The 19,800-nt window shown below is 43.4% G+C and overlaps 1 protein-coding gene across 1 annotated transcript in view; it reads right to left on the bottom strand.

Annotated features, from left to right (window-relative positions):
• Positions 1-19,800, bottom strand: part of igsf9bb (immunoglobulin superfamily, member 9Bb) — a 429,804-nt gene that overhangs the window by 216,096 nt on the left and 193,908 nt on the right. The window contains exon 3 of the mRNA XM_055660774.1: positions 7,885-8,031. Within this exon, the coding sequence (XP_055516749.1) occupies positions 7,885-8,031 (147 nt within the window). The remainder of the gene's footprint in view (positions 1-7,884; positions 8,032-19,800) is intronic.

Genomic DNA, 19,800 nt, shown 5'->3' with positions numbered 1-19,800 from the left:
TGATGTACAACCTACACCCCTCAATTTAACTCAGTCAAATTGAGAGCAAACCAAGCAGCAAGTCATCAGGCAGATGGGAATTAAAATTGCCTGACTGGGACACTGATGTTTTGCACTCTGCAGAGTTTTTACTGCTCTGAGCATTGCCATCATTATTCCAAGGTCTCATGGTGTTTAATGAATACAATCTAAAGCCATATACCTGCTGCGATTTCTCCAGCTTATATGCTCATGTCTCACTGCGGTATGGGCTGCAAGACTCAACTGGTGCTGGGAGGTGGGTCTGTGAATAAACACTCATGAATTATAGCACCTCTGCCTCTCCTTATCTTTCCTTCCTTCCATGGCAGCCTGCTATTGTGTTTTAGCAAAGGAAAAAGGGTACAAATCTTCCAAAAATATTTCACCAACTCGCCTCTAAATAGGCACCAGGGCTAATTGCGACATTTATTTAATTCACTAAAAGAAGTTGAACTTCAATTTTGCAGCATTAACCTAAAAAACATTTGAGATATCCAGAAGTCCAAAACCCCACTCTGCGCACCAACTCCCCACCAATATAATATTGGTCATGAGGTCATGAGGAATAGGAGTAGAATTCAGCCCATCAAGTCTACTCCACCATTCAATCATAACCCCATTCTCCTGCCCTCTCCCCATAACTTCTGACACCAGTACTATCAAGAATCTATCTAACTCTGCCAGATTATTATCTAAATGGTGTCAAGTTGGGAAAAGAGGAAGTACAACGGGATCTGGTGGTCCTTGTTCATCAGTCACTGAAAGTAAGCATGCAGGTGCAGCAGGCAGTCAAGAAAGTGAATGGCATATTGGCCTTCATAACACGAGGAGTTGACTACAGGAGCAAAGAGGTCCTCCTGCAGTTGTACAGGGCCCTAATGAGAGCACACCTGGAATATTGTGTGCAGTTTTGGTCTCCAAACTTGAGGAAGGACATTCTTGCTATTGAGGGAGTGCAGCGTAGGTTCACGAGGTTAATTCCTGGGATGGCAGGACTGTCATATGTTGATAGATTGGAGCGGCTGGGCTTGTATACTCTGGAATTTAGAAGGATGAGAGGGGATCTTATTGAAACATATAAGATTATTAAAGGTTAGAACATGCCAGAGGCAGGAAACATGTTCCCAATGTTGGGGGAGTCCAGAACCAGGGGCCATAGTTTAAGAATAAGTGATAAGCCATTTAGAACGAAGATGAAGAAAAATATTTTCACACAAAGAGTTGTGAGTGTGTGGAATTCTCTGCCTCAGAGGGGGGTGGAGGCTGGTTCTCTGGATGCTTTCAAGAGATAGTTAGATAGAACTCTTAGGGATAGTGGAGTTAAGGGATATGGAAAGAAGGCAGGAACGGGGTACTGATTGTGGATGATCAGCCATGATCACATTGAATGGTGGTGCTGGCTCGGATGGCCTACTCCTACACATATAGTCTATTGTCTATTGAAAATATCCACTGACTTGGCCTCCACAGCCTTCTGTGGCAAATAATTCCACGGATTCACCACACTCTGACAAAAGACATTTCACCTCATCTCCTTCAGAAAAGAATGTCCTTTGATTCTGAGTTTAGGACCTGTAGTCCTAGACTCTCCCACTAGTGGAAACATTCTATCCACATCCACTCTATCAAAGCCTTTTACTATTCTGAATGTTTCAATGAGGTGTCCCCTCATTCTTCTAAACTCCAGCGAGTACAGGGCCAGTGCCGATAAATGCTCATCATAGGTTAACCTACTCATTCCTGGGATCATTCTTGTAAACCTCTTCTGGACCCTCTCCAGAGCCAGCACATCCTTCCTCAGCTATGGTGCCCAAAATTGCTCACAATGTTCCAAATGTGAATGAGCATAAAAGGTTATTAATATGTTTGTCCATCCAATTTTTTTTTATTGCTTGAATACCAAAGCACAGAAAAAGCACGACGCATCTTGCTCCCTCATGCATGTGCACTGACTGACCTAGCAAGGATAAAAGGCCGTGACCTCTTTACTCTGGTATGGCCTTTGATTGTTCCATGAAAATAACCTATCTTATTCTTCGAACTTTCTAGCCCCCCCCAACAATAAGACTGAAGAAGGATCCCAACTGAAATGTCACCTATCCAAGTTCTCAAAAGATGTGGACCTCAGATTCAGATTCAGATTCAGATTCAATTTTAATTGTCATTGTCAGTGTACAGTACAGAGACAACGAAATGCATTTAGCATCTCCCTTGAAGAGCGACATAGCAAACGATTTGAATAAATAATAATAAGTGTCCGGGGGGGGGGTGGTGATTGGCAGTCACCGAGGTACGTTGTTGAGTAGAGTGACAGCCGCCCCCAACAATAAGACTGAAGAAGGATCCCAACTGAAATGTCACCTATCCAAGTTCTCAAAGTTTGCTGACCTGAGTTTTGGGTGTTTTTTTTTTGTAAAACAGCAACTGCAGTTCTTTGTTTCTGTAATCTATTGTCCTGTAACTATTGAGTACAGCCAACAAGTAGAGCCAGGCATAGAAGAAGTATTCCGTTTTTGAATCTGTACCAAAATGAACCACAAGACTTGTATTCAATTTAAGCAGGGAACTGAATTGTTAATGTGAACACAATCCAGCTAAATGACTTAATTTACTGTGATGCAGCAAAGGTTCTTGCCAATGAATGGGCCTAGCCTCTTGCCAGTTTCCCTCACTGTTACTTCAATGCCAATAACACCCAGCTTCGAGGGAGGGACAGCTGCATTAAATAGTCAATTGCTGCCCCAGTTAACTTTGTGAAAGTGGTCCCTTACCTTTGGCTTCACCAATGAAACCCACTAAACATTGAATAGTAGCCGCAGGTGTTGATCTGAACTAATCCCACTGTAGCAGGCTCATCATTTCATGTGTATTATTCTTTTAACAAAATGATCTACATCAGTTACTTCCAATTAACGTAGTCCTTCAAGTTTTAAATGCTGTCAGAAATTTTTAAAAGTTCAAATTAAATATTTACAATAAAGGTCTGCCTGCGTGCCTTTTGTTTTCTTTCCTTTAAAACAATCATCCTTTCTCTCTATTCATTTTTCTTTCAGCTTTGATGTTGGCCTTTATTTAACATTGAACTTTCCAACTTGCATTCCCCCGTTGATATCGCAAACTCCATTTTTGGGATATAAATAGTTTTTGCCATGCACATTCAGATCTCGAAAACCTTACTTTTCCTGCTATGTCATCAATTACTTGCACACAGAGAGCATAGCGATAGTGTGAGAGGGGAAAAGTATAAATGGAGAAGTGCGGGGCAGGTTTTTTTACACAGAGAGTAGTGGGAGCCTGGTACGCCTTGCCAGGGGTGGTGGTGATGGAGGCAGATATGACAGTGGCATTTAAGAGGCTTTTAGATAGGTACCTGGAAGTGCAGGGAATAGGGGATATGGACCATGTACGGGAAGACAAGATCAGTTCAACTAGGGATCACAGCCGGCACAAACATTGTGGGCCGAAGGGCCTTTTTCCATGCTGTATTGCTCCACGTTCTATGTTAAAACTCCAAACTGAGAGCAGACACTGCTACATCTTAAGCCACGGTGACCCGCCATGGTGTTGTGCAGACATACTGAGATAATCAGCAAAGAGCAGATGGCTTGGAGTTTTGTTTCTGTCACCAGATTAACAAGCACAATTTTTATTTACTGTGCAGACTTTAATGAGCCTCGGTATAGACACATCTTATATTATGAAGCAGATGCTTTGTGAACTACTTGGTAGAACTTCCAGTACAGTGATTTTCATCTTATTCTGTGGTAATTGTTCATATTTAGCTGATGTACACACAGTCAAGGTATTTCAACGCCTTAATCCTTCACAACCGCAAACCATGCCAACCTTTTTCATTTAAGCATGAAGCGGTTTGTATTGCTGCCCTTCATACTGAATTATGCCATCTGACTCTGCTTTATTAGTCACAACATTGAGGAGGTCACGTGAGACTATGGGTAAGATTGCGGAGCGAAGCTTAAACTAACTGGATTCCACTGCAATGTAATCAACAGAAAATTGGGAAATCATATAAGTCTGAGGATTATAAAGTATGGCTTATATTAATAGGATTGGAACAATTCAGATGTTGCAGAAAGCAATTTTGTCAATACAGTAAACCAAACAGTACTGGTTGGTGCTGAGTGTTTCTTACCTTGTTGCTGTCTGTTTACCGATATAGGGCTGACTATGATTCATTTTAGTTATAGGCAAAAAAAAATATTCTTTTATAGTGTTTAATTTAAGTTTTTTTTCCCTTCATCCTTGATAGAGTTATCATTACCTAACTGCTGAAATCTTTATTTAGCAATCTTTAAAACAAGTATTATCTTCCACGATGTAATTGCACCTAAAGTGTTGCTTATGTTTTAGCACCAGTGTGTGAGAGAGTGCAATACTGGAGAACTATGAGAAAGTTTAGTGGACAATAGATTTGCATTCACTTTAGTAAAGAAGATTAATGAGTGATCTAATTGCGAAGGTACACAAAAGTGCTGGAGAAACTCAGCGGGTGCAGCAGCATCTAGGTAGCGAAGGAGATAGGCAACGTTTCAGGCCGAAACCCTTCTTCAGACAGATAGGGGATGGGGGGAGGCGGGGAGAAGAAAGGAAAAAGGAGGAGGAGGAGCCCGAGGGCTGAGGAAGGGGAGGAGACAGCAAGGGTTAACAGAATTGTGAGAAATCAATGTTCATGCCACTAGGGTGCAGACTCCCCAAGCGGAATATGAGGTGCTGTTCCTTCAATATCCGGTGTTGCTCGCTCTGGCCGTGGAGGAGGCCCAGGACAGAGAGGTCGGATACGGATTGGGAGGGGGAGTTGAAGTGCTGAGGTCAGGTTGGTTAGTGCGGACCGAGCGGAGGTGTTCGGCGAAACGATCGCCAAGCCATCTAATTGCGATGTTTAAGATGATTAAAGAGATGATAGTACAACAACAGCATTCAAAAGTAGGAGCCAGACTGTTCAAGCAGCTACGAGGGACTAGTCCTTCACTTGAAGAATGAATGAACAGTCACATGGCAATTTTGTACAATTTTAATCCTTTTAACTAAACAAGGACATACATAGAAAGGGAGCGCAATAAAAAATGATCAAACTGGTTTGGGGTTTACGTGAATGTTATTAACAAAGAGGTTGGTCCTCTGTTCATCAGAGTTTAGGAAAAATGAGAGGTGACCTTTCTGAAGCAAACCAATTAAATACAGGGCGAATACAGAGAGAATAATTCCTCTGCCTAAAGATTCTCAAACCAAGGATCATTGTAAAAATAATATATCAAATAAGATCAAAATAAGAAATAGATCCATCGCCCATTTACACTGATCCTGCTTTAATCCTTTAATTTTAATCCTCCCCACATTCTAATCCATTCCTCCCACTGCCTTCCAAACCCCCCCTCACCACTTTAGGTTCCACTATTCACTTTCACACAAGGGCCACACAGCTCACCCATGGAACGTGGGAAGAGCACCCGCAGTAAACCCACATGATCACAGGAAGAACGTGCAAATTCCGCACTAATAGCATCTGGGGTCAGGACTGAACATGTGTCTCTGGCGCTGTGAGGCAGCATCCGTATTTTATTTATTATTCATGTTAGTTTATCCGTTTATTATCGTCACCTGTACCGAGGTAGTGAAAAGCTTTCTTGTGGCTTGCTGTTCAGTCAGCAAAAAGACTAATCATGATACAATCAAGCCGTCCACTGTGTACAGATAACATTCAGTGCAAGATATAGTCCAGTAAAGTCTGTTTAAAGATAGTCCGAGGGTCTCCAATGAGGTAGATAGTAGGTCAGGACTGCTTGGGAGTCCCCCGACCACGGGTGAACAACAGAGGACCACAGAGAAGGATGACTGAACTTTAGTGCCTTCCCTCACAGTGGGAAACTCTGATTCCGCTGTGTGGGGATGTCTATGTTAAAGACTATCGTGTTCTGTGCTCTTTTTTTATTCGTATGGCTGTATGGTGACCACACGTTTCACTGTACCAATTGGTGCATGTGACAATACATGTCTCGTCTCTCTAGTTGGTGCTAAGATAGGTTATTTGCCTGAATCAGTGGCTGTTTCAATTTGCTTTGAAAAGGAGCTGCATTCCTTTCCACAAAGCTCATCTGGTGGATGAACAGATCTGATCAATTTCATGATCAGAGGCATTCATTGCAGTGTGGTGATACTGTGCCTAATGAAAGCACAGTGTGTCCGAGCCCAATGCACAGTGTAATGTTTAGCTGTAACTGCTCAGAATTGCGTCTCGTGACATGCCGGTTTCTTTTCTTCTCCTGAACTCAGCGAGTGAAATTGCCACTTGCAAGAAAAGGCTTTCTGCTCATTGAACTGGAAGGGAAGACTGCGCAGTGAAGGGACATGTTACTAAAAATCTGCCCTACACAGGTCAAGCTACTAAGTGTTGTGATGAAGAAAGACACAGCACCTCGAGAATACCCATTTAAATTTTACATGAACCATCACTGCTTGCTGCTTCTAAAATGAGATTTTATAACCTGATTAGCATTTTCAATATCAAACAATATTTCCCCTGGACAGGTTCATCTGAAACAATGGCAATATTCTCTCTAAATGGTTGGACTGAATTTCAATGAGGAAGATAGATTCTGGCCGGAATCCCATTCCTTCTCCCCAGAGATGCTGCCTGTCCCACTGAGTTACTCCAGCATTTTGTGTCCAGATAGATTCTGGTGTCATTTTGTCAATTTAACTGTACAGTGAACACAGTAAACTGTGAAACAACGTGACAAATGCTTACACCAAGATTACTGGCCATAGGCCAGGGCTTATACTTGCCACAGCAGGTGCCTAAATGAATAGGGAGAATACCAGCCATTTATATAAAATGTCAAACGATTTATATTATAACACTTACTGCAAAATAACAGACTTGCATTTATATGCAGAAATGCTTCTTACGATCTTAGCTTATCAAAGCCCTTTTGCAGTGGTGAAATGTAGTCGCAGTTGTAATGCAGTGGACTCAGCAGCCATTTATGAGATGCCACATGTGATTTGAATATTAGATGTTGGCCCGGACACCAGGATTACATCCTCCTATTTTCCAAATATCTCATAAGGTACCCAGCATTGTTAATATTTAGATTATTCCTCAGTATGAGTAGCACCTACACGCACATTCAACACATGGCTCCATGGGTTATAACAGCAACTGCATGGGAACTGATTCATTCTGGACATTCATGGACTGCTGTTGATTCAAACTGGATCAAAAATCAGGTTGGATAAAACAAGCACTGATCAGCTAGTTGATACAATGTAATCAAGCACAAACAACATGAACCAATCCTCCTCCACTGAATTCCTCATTACATATTTACTGGAAGTTCACTAAATCAACCAGACAATTTGAATGTGATCGAAGAAAGACATTAGAAATGAAACATGTTTAGATTTACTTACGCTTCATAATCTATCAATTCATTAATTCAGTGACATCATGTTTCTACAACAGGTTTCATGACAAATAAACTGATACCGATGACTGAAATTCCTGAACAGAAAATCCATACCAATAGCCAGTGTTATCTTTTAAATTGTAATATAATTGACTGTGATTGACCGGGTGCATAAACCAGGATAATTAAAAAATATATTTTTTTAATGACAATTATTGATTCCTGCTTATCAACCCAACTGCTGTTTTCATTGCAAAGTTTGGATATGTCAAATATACATGTAAAACTGAACCAAATCCATGTCAAATGTGAGTTACATATGTTCCTTTTTGGCCTTGCTGGATGTTATTCCCTTACTGGCAAATTGTAATGGAGATCTCTTGCAGGGCTTGTCAACTGTGGCATATTCTGGCAGGTATAACATGGTGGTACTCACCATTCACTGTGACGTATACCCAGCTGCCATTGTGGAATGTGTCGTATTGCTGGTCCAACATAAGCACCTTACACTCATACCATCCCTGGTCCTCTGAGTGAAGCTGGTCGATTCGCAACGATGCCTTGTCATATAGACTGGCCCGACCTACACAAACAAAATGAGAAAAGGTATACATTAACAGTGGAAGTTCAGAAACTCCAGAAATTAATGCCAGTCAGTCCTAATTGGCACAGTCACACAGAAGTAGCTCTAATTGCCAGACACAAAACCAATCTCAATGGCAATGTTGGACATTCTGAAATCAAAGACAGAGATGCAGAAACCTAAAACAAACTCGGCATCGTAACATTGACATGGATCTATTTTGTATGAGCAGCGGCTGCTCGCTCCGAGGTTACACACAGCCGTGCTGTAGTGTTAGTGACAGACCTTCAATAGAAGACCACACGAGGGGCCAACCTGGAATAAACAGCTTGGCAGAAAACAGGCAGTGATTTTAGGCCAAACAGAAGATTTTCTCCATTAAGAACGATTCACAAAGTTTATTAAAAACTAAAACTACCTTCAAAATGCTTTGAAATTTTTGAGAACACTTAAGATCAGTGGAAAATATACAACCAGACTATTGTGTGATGCCTATTTGGTACCCGGACGTGGTGTCGAAGGACGATAAGCCGAAGCAAAGAAGTCAAAGCCAAATAGCCGAATGGAAACGAAGCCAAAGCGTCAACGAACCGAAAGGGCAGGACGCCTAAAAGCCAACGAACCGAAAGGCTGCGTCGCCTAAAAACAAACTCAGCGAATGCCGCTCTGCCGAAAAGTCAAATAACGGACATGACGTCGCCGGGGGGGCAGGTCATGTCAGAGATTGTACCAGACCCCCACGTCCATCACATCGCTAGCCGGTGGAGACGGAAGGGTGGGGGTCATTTTCCCACACAAGCCATTATTTGACTTTTCGGCAGAGCGACATTCGGTTAGTTGGCTTGTCGGCAACGCAGCCTTTTGGTTAGGTGGCGTTTCGGCAGAGCGGCGATTTGGTGAGTTTACTTTTAGGCGACACAGCCTTTCAGTTCGTTGGCTTTTAGGCATCCCGCCCTTTCGGTTTGTTGGTGTTTCGGCTTCATTTCCGTTCGGCTATTTGGCTTCGACTTCTTTGCTTCGGCTTCTCGTCCTTCGACGCCACGTCCGCACACGGCTACTTCGCCGCCATTCCTGTCAGCTTAAATGAAATTAAGACGTTATTATTCTTCAGTTCACTCCATGGTGTTTCCTTAGGAGTTCCCAAATTTTGGCCCAGCAACGATGAAGGAAGGACGAGGGAATACAATTAATGACATTGCTTTTCGTTTCCATCTCTTCTCAGCTAGAGAGGTTGCAGGGAAATTAACTTGTGAAATGATGTTTGACAATTTGCTGCAGTGCCAACTCCTGGTCTCATAAGACCATCAGAATATTTTGTTCCCATGATTTTTCTTTTCCAGTACATGTGGAGGCCACTTCATCATTAACTTTTCCAAAATGCAGCTGAGGGTTAATTTAGAAATGAATTTATAAGCAGTCATTTCTGATGAACTGGGGAAATCCCATCAGCAGTAATAAATGGTCTTGGTTCAAAGGCGTTATTATATTTTCTTCCAAAGGTAGAAGTAGACAAAGTTGGCAGCACAAGTATAAACTGTTGGCATAGGGGTGTAGTTTATCAAACTGAAGTGCACAGTCCAGCTGCCAGATATAATTAGCATAAGTGAAAGAGCCATCGAAGATCTGCCTTTGGCATGGCTGGCACTGAAAACGCATCTTGCACAGCGGCACAGTGGTGTACTATCATTATTTGCAATGCTCTTGTCTTTGGTGCAAATTTTGAAAATGGTTGATAATTGGCAGCTGCTCTTTATTGGCCAGAGTGAACAGTCGGACTACGAAGAACAAGAAGTAAGAATTGTCTTTTAGATCGAGTCAGTTTCCTCCCAAAACTCTGGACCTGTAATTACTAACAGTGCATAAAAATAATTAAGCAGCTAATTACTCATCCTGTAGACACCACTATTATTTATTGCCAAAGGAAAATTGGAGCAACATTCTGCCCACCATCGAAATCTCAAGAGAACTGTGAAGCTGGTCATAATTGCAAGGTTATAAGTCCTGCTCTGATATTAGTTAAGCTGCTCGACCCTACCAGTGCTGTTCACTCTCGCTATGTGCCACATTTAACATTATTACTGATTGTCCTACCTACCAAACTATCCTCTCCTACCAGTAGGGGTGGCATGGTGGCGCAGTGGTAGAGTTGCTGCCTTACAGCGCCAGAGTCCCGCGTTCGATCCTGACTATGGGTGCTGTCTGTGCTGAGTTTGTACGTTCTCTTAAGAATACTGAAGAGCAATAACATCTTAATTTCATTTAAGTTGATAGGAACGAACAATAGCATTTCCAGGGAGTTGTCCAGCATCTCACCAGGACAACCACCAATATATGGCAGATATGTGGTAAAAGCTGATGGAGCTACTGCCTCACAGTTCCAGTGGTCCAGCTTCAATCCTGACTTCCAGGGTGATGTTCTCTCTATGATGGTGTGGGTTTCCCCTGAGTGCTCTAGATGCCACCCAATTCCTAAATAGCAATGGATTGGTAGGTTAATCGAGCACTTTAAATTGTCCCTAATGTAGGTAGATGGTTGAATCTGAGGGGAATTGATGGGAATGCAGGGAGAATAAAGTGGGATTAGTACAAATGGATGCTTCGTGATTGGCATGGACCTGGTGGGCTGAAGGTTCTATTTCCATGCTAAATGACGCCAGGTTTCTGTACCTCAATCAATGATAAATGTGGTTCAATGAAACAACCTACAAACTGATTTATGTGCAAGGTAATAAACTTTATTCATTGAAAATATATCTTATTCATGAAAAAAAACATATGCAGGGAATACAATCTGCACACGTCTTTCTGTTCATTCCTTGTGCTAATAAATCAGTGCATACTCCTATAATGAATAAATGTAATTCATGTTTCCTCTTTAAACAACCCACTCATGGAGTATTATACGGGACTCTTGCACCCTTAATGTCCAATGGCAGAAGGACCCCAGGCTCTTCCCCTTCCTCACAAAGCCTTTGTGGTGACTGCACCAAGTTTCAGTGCGTCCCTCAGAATGTCCTTCTGCCCCTGTATTATTGATCACTGGATATTTATTTGTGCTTTGTGTTAATGGGCCTGTAAAGCTGCAGCGAGTAAGGATTTTATTGCAGGTACAAATGACAATGAAACACTTGGCGATCTTGACACCCTGACACATGTTAATTGGCAGTATTTGATTTCAGACATGTGCTTACACTGGAAGACCAACAAGTTGGGGAAGTCCAGAACAAGGGGTCACGGTTTAAGGATAAAGGGGAAATCTTTTAGGACTGAGATGAGAAAAACATTTTTCACACAGAGAGTGGTGAATCTCTGGAATTCTCTGCCACAGAATGTAGTTGAGGTCAGTTCATTGGCTATATTTAAGAGGGAGTTAGATGTGGCCCTTGTGGCTAAAGGGATCAGGGGGTATGGAGAGAAGGCAGGTACAGGATGCTGAGTTGGATGATCAGCCATGATCATATTGAATGGCGGTGCAGGCTCGAAGGGCCGAATGGCCTACTCCTGCACCTATTTTCTATGTTTCTATGTTAAGTTTGAGGCTGACTGTAGTTCATCTTTGGCACAGTGATGATCCTTCAGCAGCAAGTGAGATTAGTCTCCGTGTGTGTCCCTGAGAGCAGCCCATTGTTCTCTATTAAGTTGCTGCTCCAGGACAAACAAGCCAAGGACCCTCTTGCAGAAGAGAGTACACCCTCAATTAATGGCAGCATCAGATACAACACCGACTTGCCCCCCATTATACTCAGATCTTAAAGATCCACACATACAAAAATATATCACTACATTAGAGTTAAGGTTATACATTATAATTAACCAACTTGTCACATGCTTGCACGGCTGTGAGTATTTCAGAGCATGAAAGCATTTGAAAATTGAATATTTAATCCATTAAATAGGTTGCTCATTCAGGAAAGGGAAGAGAACAGGAAGATACATTCAGCTCATCCGCATATGCATAAACAAGATGAGCAGTCACCCTTCTCTTCAAATTAATAGATTAAAGAGTCCAATTTACGTCTAAACCAGGAATATGGTAGAATAGTTGTTGCAATGTAAAATCGTGTATGGAACATAATACCGAAAGCAAAAGTGAAAGAAAACTTTGGATATTATGATTTTTAAACAATAATAATTAAATCTGAAGGGATAAGAATTCTTGCTGTAAAATTCAATTTTAGGGCCAGAGATTGATTGATGGTAAGAAGGATTTTCAGGTGATTAAAAATTCACTGACATTGTCGACAACCTGTAACCCTTCCTGGTGTATGAAGTGGGTTTTGACGAAGAAGCTCTATTGCTTCTTGCCCCTGATGTGACTGTGTGCCAAATCTCACTGTGAAGCAAAGGTTCTGAAGGAACAAGCAAGTTCTACCTTCCCAGATGTTACTTTTACATGTGTACTTTGAAATACCAGAGCTTCCTCTCCTAGTTATTTTCCCGCCATTGTTAAGCAGCCCCTTGGAAAGTGTAGCTTTCCTCTCAGAGTTAAGGATGACTTCCTTCTGTTCCAGATCTGTGACAGCTGCTGATGCCAATCTGGGACCTATACTCTGCCATAGTCAGATAGGAGACTCTGATGGGCTGAGTGGTCGGTCCGTTTGGAAAACAATGTCCTCCTTTAGACTTTACTTTAGACTTTGGAGATACAGCACGGAAACAGGCCCTTAGGTCCACCAATTCTTCTGCAGCGACCAGCGATCCCCATACACTAACACTATCCTATACACTAGGGACAATTTACAATTTTACAGAGGCCAATTAACCTACAAATCTGTACATCTTTGGAGTGTGGGATGAAATCGGAGCACCCGGAGATAACCCACGCGGTCACAGGGAGAAAGTACAACCCCCATACAGACAGCACCTGTAGTCAGGGTCAAGCCCGAGTGTCTGGCGCTGTAATACTGCTGCAGCCTCTGTGGCTACCAATGAATGGACTCAAGGTTTGCAACGTTACATGAATGGTCCTGGGCAAAGGTTTCCAGGAGCCGGAGAGGAAAGCCAGATCGTCCGATTGGCTGCATCCTTCCCTCCATTGACGAACTGTACACTGCAAAGGCCAGGAAGCGAGCGGGTAAGATCATCTCTGACCCCTCTCACCCTGGCCACAAACTCTTTGAATCACTTCCCTCTGGAAGGCTACTCCAGACTGTGAAAGCTGCCACAGCCAGACATAAAAACAGCTAATAGCTCAACTCATTGACCAAAAATCTGTAGTCCCTTTTTGCTCTGGTATTTTATTTAATTCACATGTTTAATCAATAATGTTTTATTATTAATGTTTAATGTTTTATGTATCATTCTTAACTGTCACTGTATGTCATGTTGTCACTTGCGGGCGGAGCACCAAGGCGAATACTTGGCCAATAAACGTATTCATTCAAAGCTACACTGTATAGGGAGATTTTTGAAAACACCTTCACATCATTTATTCTGTGTCTTTGAAATCTTTTGATTCTAAGAATAGAATGCAAGCCGTGACAGTCTGTTGCTGAGCATGCGAATGGCGTTGGCTGCCCACTGGAGCTTTCCGAATGCCTACAACCTTGATGCTGGGGACATTGCCAGGATAGGAAGCTGATGTTGATTTGCTTATGCTGCCCACAAATTTGTCACATTTTCGTAGCGGTATCTTTCTAGTGAGGATATTCTATTGTTATATATGTCACTGAAGTGTTCAGAAAGGATGGGATTACTGCTGCCTGTAAGATCATGACTGTTCAAAACAGAGACAGAACATTCAGGAGATACTATTCAATTGGGCAAAGGATGTACTGGTGTACTGGAACCCATGGTGAGTTTCATCATTAATGTCTTCTTTTGTCAAGAGATGGCTCCTGAAGCACAGGTTGCCCGTTGAAATTTGGTTGATATTTATTTTATAATAGCCGTGAACTCAGCCAGCCACAGTATTATAATCAACGTAGATCAGAGCTGTTATTGCAAGTACATGCTGGGATAAAATGATCTCAGTCTATTTCATTTGCAGCCAGTATATAATTCTCATCAAAATGCAGCTGATATGTAGAGGACTGGTGAAGGACATCATTGTAATGAAGAATCTCAACCAAATGATAGTTTTATTTCTCAAATGTAAAACGGTGGTGAATAGTCTGTTTCTTTCAGGACAAGCGCCTGAGCTACAGGAAGAGGTTGGTCAGGCTAAGACTTTATTCCTTGCAATGCAAAAGGCTGACGGGTGATTTATAGAGGTGTATACATCACAAGGGGACTAGATAGGCTTATTATGTGTTAGTTCAGTTTAATTTATTGCCATGTTTACCAAGATACAGCAAAAAGTTTTTGTTGCATACAATCCACACAGCGCAAAGACAATACATGATTAAAATTGAGCCATTTATAGTGTACTAGACAAAGGGGGACCCGTTGGGTCCTGTCCCAATGGGGGGGGGGGGGGGGGGGGGGGGGGCGGGGGGGCGGGGGCGGGGGGGGGGGGGGGGGGGGGGGGGGGGGGGGGGGGGGGGGGGGGGGGGGGGGGGGGGGGGGGGGGGGGGGGGGGGGGGGGAGGGGGGGGGGGGGGGGGGGGGGGAGGGGGAGGGGGAAGAGGCGGTAGGAGAGGGGTAGGAGAAGGAGAGGAGAGAGGGAGCGGGGGGGGGAGGAGGAGGAGAGGGGGAGGGGGGGGGCAGCAAGAGGAGGGGAGGGGGGAGAGGAGGGGGGAGTTGGGGGAGAGGAGGCGGAAGGGGAGAGGAGGGGGGAGGAGGGGGGAGAGGAGGGGAAGGGGAGAGGAGGGGGAAGGGGAGGGAAGGAGGGGGGAGGAGGGGGGAGGAGGCGCAAGGGGAGAGGAAGGGGAGAGGGGGGGGAGGAGGAGGGAGACGGGGAGGAGGAGGGAGGAGGGGGAGACGGGAGAGAGGAGGGGGGGGGGGATAGAGATGGAGAGGGCGGACTTGAACTTGGCGAGCGGGCGGCGCAGATGGGACCTTTCTGAACCTCCCTGGACCTTGCGGGATCTCTGAAGCCCAACCAAATTAATACGTGTTCAGCGGCTTCAATCAGAGCCCGGGGTGGGGGGGGGAGGATGGGGCGCTGCGGCCAGCCGAGCCGAGTGCGAGTTACGTGGGGGGGTTACATAACTCGCTGCTCGTGGAAAACAGTGGCCAGCAGGCTGCGCGTTGAAAGCTCTGCGCAGCTGGCCGCGAGGAGCAGAGCCATTGTGATGTCATCAACTCATTAGCTTCAGCTCGTTAACTTCAAAAAATATCTCAGATTGGTGAACAATTTGAAGAAAGAACTCAAGAAATAATTAATCAAATTTTTAAGATGAGGCGACTTTGAAGATCATGAGGTCAATCTCTAATGTAATATGTAAACATTTCACTGTTAGTGCATCGGGTTTTCGAGGAGATGTGAATCACACACAAGCAAACAAATAAATACATAAACATCCATGATCAGAGTTTTATAATAATACTTGACCAAGTGCAGACCCGTTGGGTCTGCTCCCCCAATGCACCCGTTCCCTACCCGTAGCCCCCACGGGAGACATGGTCCTCCAACTCAAGCCGTTTCCAAACATAAGATTCCAGCACTCAGCCATGCGGCTGTTTTTGAATGGTGTCTTTGAGGCGAGAGGCAGGCGCCAGCAACCGTTATGGTCGCTGGCCAGCAGGAGGCGACAAAATGAGTGAGTGGGGGAGGGGGAGAAGGATTTTATTAAAAACGTGTACATAAACACGCCAAAATTTAATCAGGAGTGGATACTTGGAATGAAAAGTGAAATCTCTACCGAAATTGAAAAATCTCGGTGTTTCTGCGTCTGGTGTTGGCGTAGCAACGAATCAAAGGCTGGCACCCACAAGACAGGCAGAAACAACACACACACACACACACACACACACACAACACACACACACACACACACACACACACACACACACACACACACACACACACACACACACACACACACACACAGTTTTATAGATAGATAGATAGATAGATAGATAGATAGATAGATAGATAGATAGATAGATAGATAGATAGATAGATAGATAGATAGATAGATAGATAAGGAATAACATTTAGTACAAGGTAAAGCTAGCAAAGTCCAATCAAGGATAGTCCGAGGGTCACAACTGAGGTAGATAGTAGGTCAGCACTGCTCTCTGGTTGTGGTAGGATGATTCAGTTGCCTGATAACAGCTGGGAAGAAACTGTCCCTGAATCTGGACAACGTGCGTTTTCACACTTCTATACATTTTGCCTGATGGGAGGGGGGAAGAAGAGGGAGTGGCCAGGGTATCCTTGATTATGCTGCTGGCCTTGCCGAGGCAGCGTGAAGTATAAATGGAGTCAATGGAAGGAAGGTTGGTTTAAGTGATGGTCTGTGCTGCGACTACAATTTGCTGCAATTTCTTGCGGTCTTGGATGGGTCTGTTCCCAAACCAAGCTGTGATGAATCCTGATAAAAATGCTTTCTATGGTGCATCTGCAGAAGCTGGTGAGAATTGCCGGGGACTTGTCATATTTCCCAAGCCTTCTAAGGAAGTAGAGGGGTTGGTGTGCTTTCTTGGTTCGTTATTTTATCAAAAGTCGTTGGGAAGTCCACATCCATTACATTATCTCTTAAATTCTCATTTATCTTGACAGCAATTAATTCAACCAAGCCTAATTTCCCTTCAATACATCTGTAGTAGAACTTCTTTATTGGGCTGCGCATATTTAATTGACTGTTTATGTTCTTCCTGAATGATGTACCCGAACGCTTTCCCACCAAACTGATTATCTGGTGATAATGGTTTTCGTTTCTCCACTGTTACACCCATGTCCAGCCAATGTTTATCTTATCAAATCACCTAATACCCACTTCACCCTCTTCCTAAAACACGGTCCTTATCTAAAGCCTCAGCTGTGCTTCATATCCCCACTAAAGAACCGCCAGGTTGAAACCTAATTATCCTCATCGGTCCTCAGGCAAACCACTATTGAAGGCCTAGAGACCCTTTATCTTAGTTATTACACTGTGCCTTTGCCCTTTTTATTTCCATTTTCATGTTTTTTTTCCTCCATTCAGCCAGATGTTCTCTTATCTTACATGCATCTCTTAGACTGCGTAATCATCTGGGCAGATCTGGCATCACTTGCCCTCGATTATCCATTGTTCTGCATTCTGTATCTTTCCCTTCACTCTGCTTGTTGCACTTGAGTTTGGCCTGGATGCATTTATGTATAGTATCACATGATTTGATTGGATAGCATGCAAACAAAGCATTTCACTGTACTTTGGTGCACATGACAATAATAAACCTAAACCTTGATAGGAAGTACCCGATCCCTTTTCAGAACCAAGCATCGCTACATGTATTTTCTGACTGTTACACAGAAAAGCTGGAGAAACTCAGCGGGTGCAGCAGCATCTATGGAGCGAAGGAAATAGGCAACGTTTCGGGCCGAAACCCTTCTTCAGACTGATCAGGGGTGGGGGTGGGTGGGGACAAGAAAGGGAAAAGGAGGAGTAGCCGGAAGGCTGGAGGGTGGGAGGAGACAGCAGGGGAGCTGAGGAAGGGGAGGAGACAGCAAGGACTAACAGAATTGGGAGAAGTCGATGTTCATGCCTGGGGTGCAGACTCCCCAAACGGAATATGAGGTGCTGTTCCTCCAATTTCCGGTGCTGCTCGCTGTGGCCATGGAGGAGACCCAGGACAGAGAGGTCGGAGGCGGAGTGGGAGGGGGAGTTGAAGTGCTGAGCCACCGGGAGGTCAGCTTGGTTATTGCGGACCAAGCGGAGGTGTTCGGCGAAACGATCGCCCAACCTCCGCTTGGTCTCACCGATATAGATCTGCTGACATCTAGAGCAGCGGACGCTATTTTCTGACTGTTCATCATGCACTCAAATTTACTCATCAGATTTCTTCTTAATTTGCTATAATTGCTAAATATGCTCAGAAAACCTCTCTTGGTATATCCGACCAGAATATCTTACAAATTGGCTCCCACGTGCCACAAAAAAACATTTTAACTTTTTATTTGCTAATAAAGATTTTTTTTTTTGAAAATCATTCTGTTATAGATTAGACGCCAGAGTGATGCAATGGTAGAGTGGCTACCTTACAGCGCCACAGACCTGGATTTGATCCTGACTGCGTGTCTTGACTGTACAGGGTTTTATGTTCACCCCCCCCTGACCGCATGGGTTTTCTTCGGGTGCCCCAGTATCCTCCCACACTCCAAAGATGTACAGGCTTGTAGGTTAATTAGTTTCGGTAAAATTGTAAATCGTCCCTAGTGTGTAGGATAGTACTGGTGAACGGGCTGATCATTAGTCGGTGTGGACTCAGTTGGACGAAGGGACTGTTTCCGCACTGTAGCTCCAACGTAAAATCTAAAGACCATGTTAAGTCCAAACATTAACTTTAATCATTGACCTTCACTGCATTTGCTATTATTAAATATCGCTCAAAATTAATATATTGCATTGTGTTATAATTGGCTTTCTACGGAAGACAGTTGAAAAAATTGCAGGAGAGTTTTGTATAACCCATTATTGTTACCTAATCTGTTTTCTCAACCTCAATTATTGTTTGTTGTTCATGACAGATTGTGCTATTAAATTGTAAACTGAGTAGGAAGCCATTCCCTTTTGCAGAGGCTGTTTAGAGCCCTCTAGCCATAATGTTAAATGGCTCAATTACACCTTTCCTCCACAAAAGACTTGAACATTTAAAGCAACTCTCCTGTCATTCAAAATAGGATAGAGAAGCAATTTGCAAACAAGAATGGAGAGCATTATAAAATGAGCTACCAGATCCCGATCAATCATATTATGCTGTCACCTGTTATCAAGGCTAGATCCCAGTCTTCAGATGAACAGAAAAGATTCCCTATCCCTTCTTTGGAGAAAAATTATCTAGCCAAAAGCTATTGATCAACTACTATCTATTGACCCAGTTCAGTTGGTGTTTAGAGATCCAACTTGTACACTGATTGAGTGCAATGATTACCTTAAAACACACCAAAAGGCGAGCTCTCGTTCATTGCCATTGACTTAGATTACCATGAATGATATAAGATTAAACTTTCTTTCTCCTAATGTTCCAAAAGCTAAGAAAATGATCAGAGAGTCATACAACACAGAAATAGGCCCTTCGGCCCAATTTGCCCATGCTGACCAAGATGCCCCATCTACACTAGTCACACCTGTTTGTGTTTGTACCTCTAAACTTTTTCTCTCTCATTAAATATTTAATAAAGCATGGGTTAATGAAAATCTTACAAATAAGGAATAGGATTCAGAAACACACCAAAAGAGCAAGGAGAAGCTATATCGGAGATGAATAGAATCCTTCCGATACCAATTCTGAAACCAGAAGTGAATTAAAGATGGCCGATTATGTGATGTTTTGAATGTGGTCCCTGCTGGCCAGTTTTTTCCCTCATGCTAAAGTTTATTTGTTCCATTTCTGGTCAGAATGTGGATTCTGGCATTTTCTTTAAGCTTGAGAATTGCAGTGCGGATTAAAAGCACAAAACACAAAGTACTGGAGTAACTCAGCCTGACAGGTAGCATCAGTGGAGGACACGGTTAGGTGATGTTTGTACTTTGTCTTAAGAATGGTCCCGAACCAAAACATCACCTATCCATGTTCTCCGCAGATGCTGCCTGATCAGACTGCTGACCAGTCTGAGGAAGGGTCTCGACCCGAAACGTCATCCATTCCTTCTCTCCAGAGATGCTGCTTGTCCTGCTAGGTTACTCCAGCATTTTATGTCTATCTTCGAAACCAGCATCTGCAGTTCCTTCCTACACATGCT

This window comes from Leucoraja erinacea, chromosome 32 (assembly GCF_028641065.1).
Source record: "Leucoraja erinacea ecotype New England chromosome 32, Leri_hhj_1, whole genome shotgun sequence".
Taxonomy (NCBI): domain Eukaryota; kingdom Metazoa; phylum Chordata; class Chondrichthyes; order Rajiformes; family Rajidae; genus Leucoraja; species Leucoraja erinaceus.
This window is presented reverse-complemented; position numbering and strand designations above follow the sequence as displayed.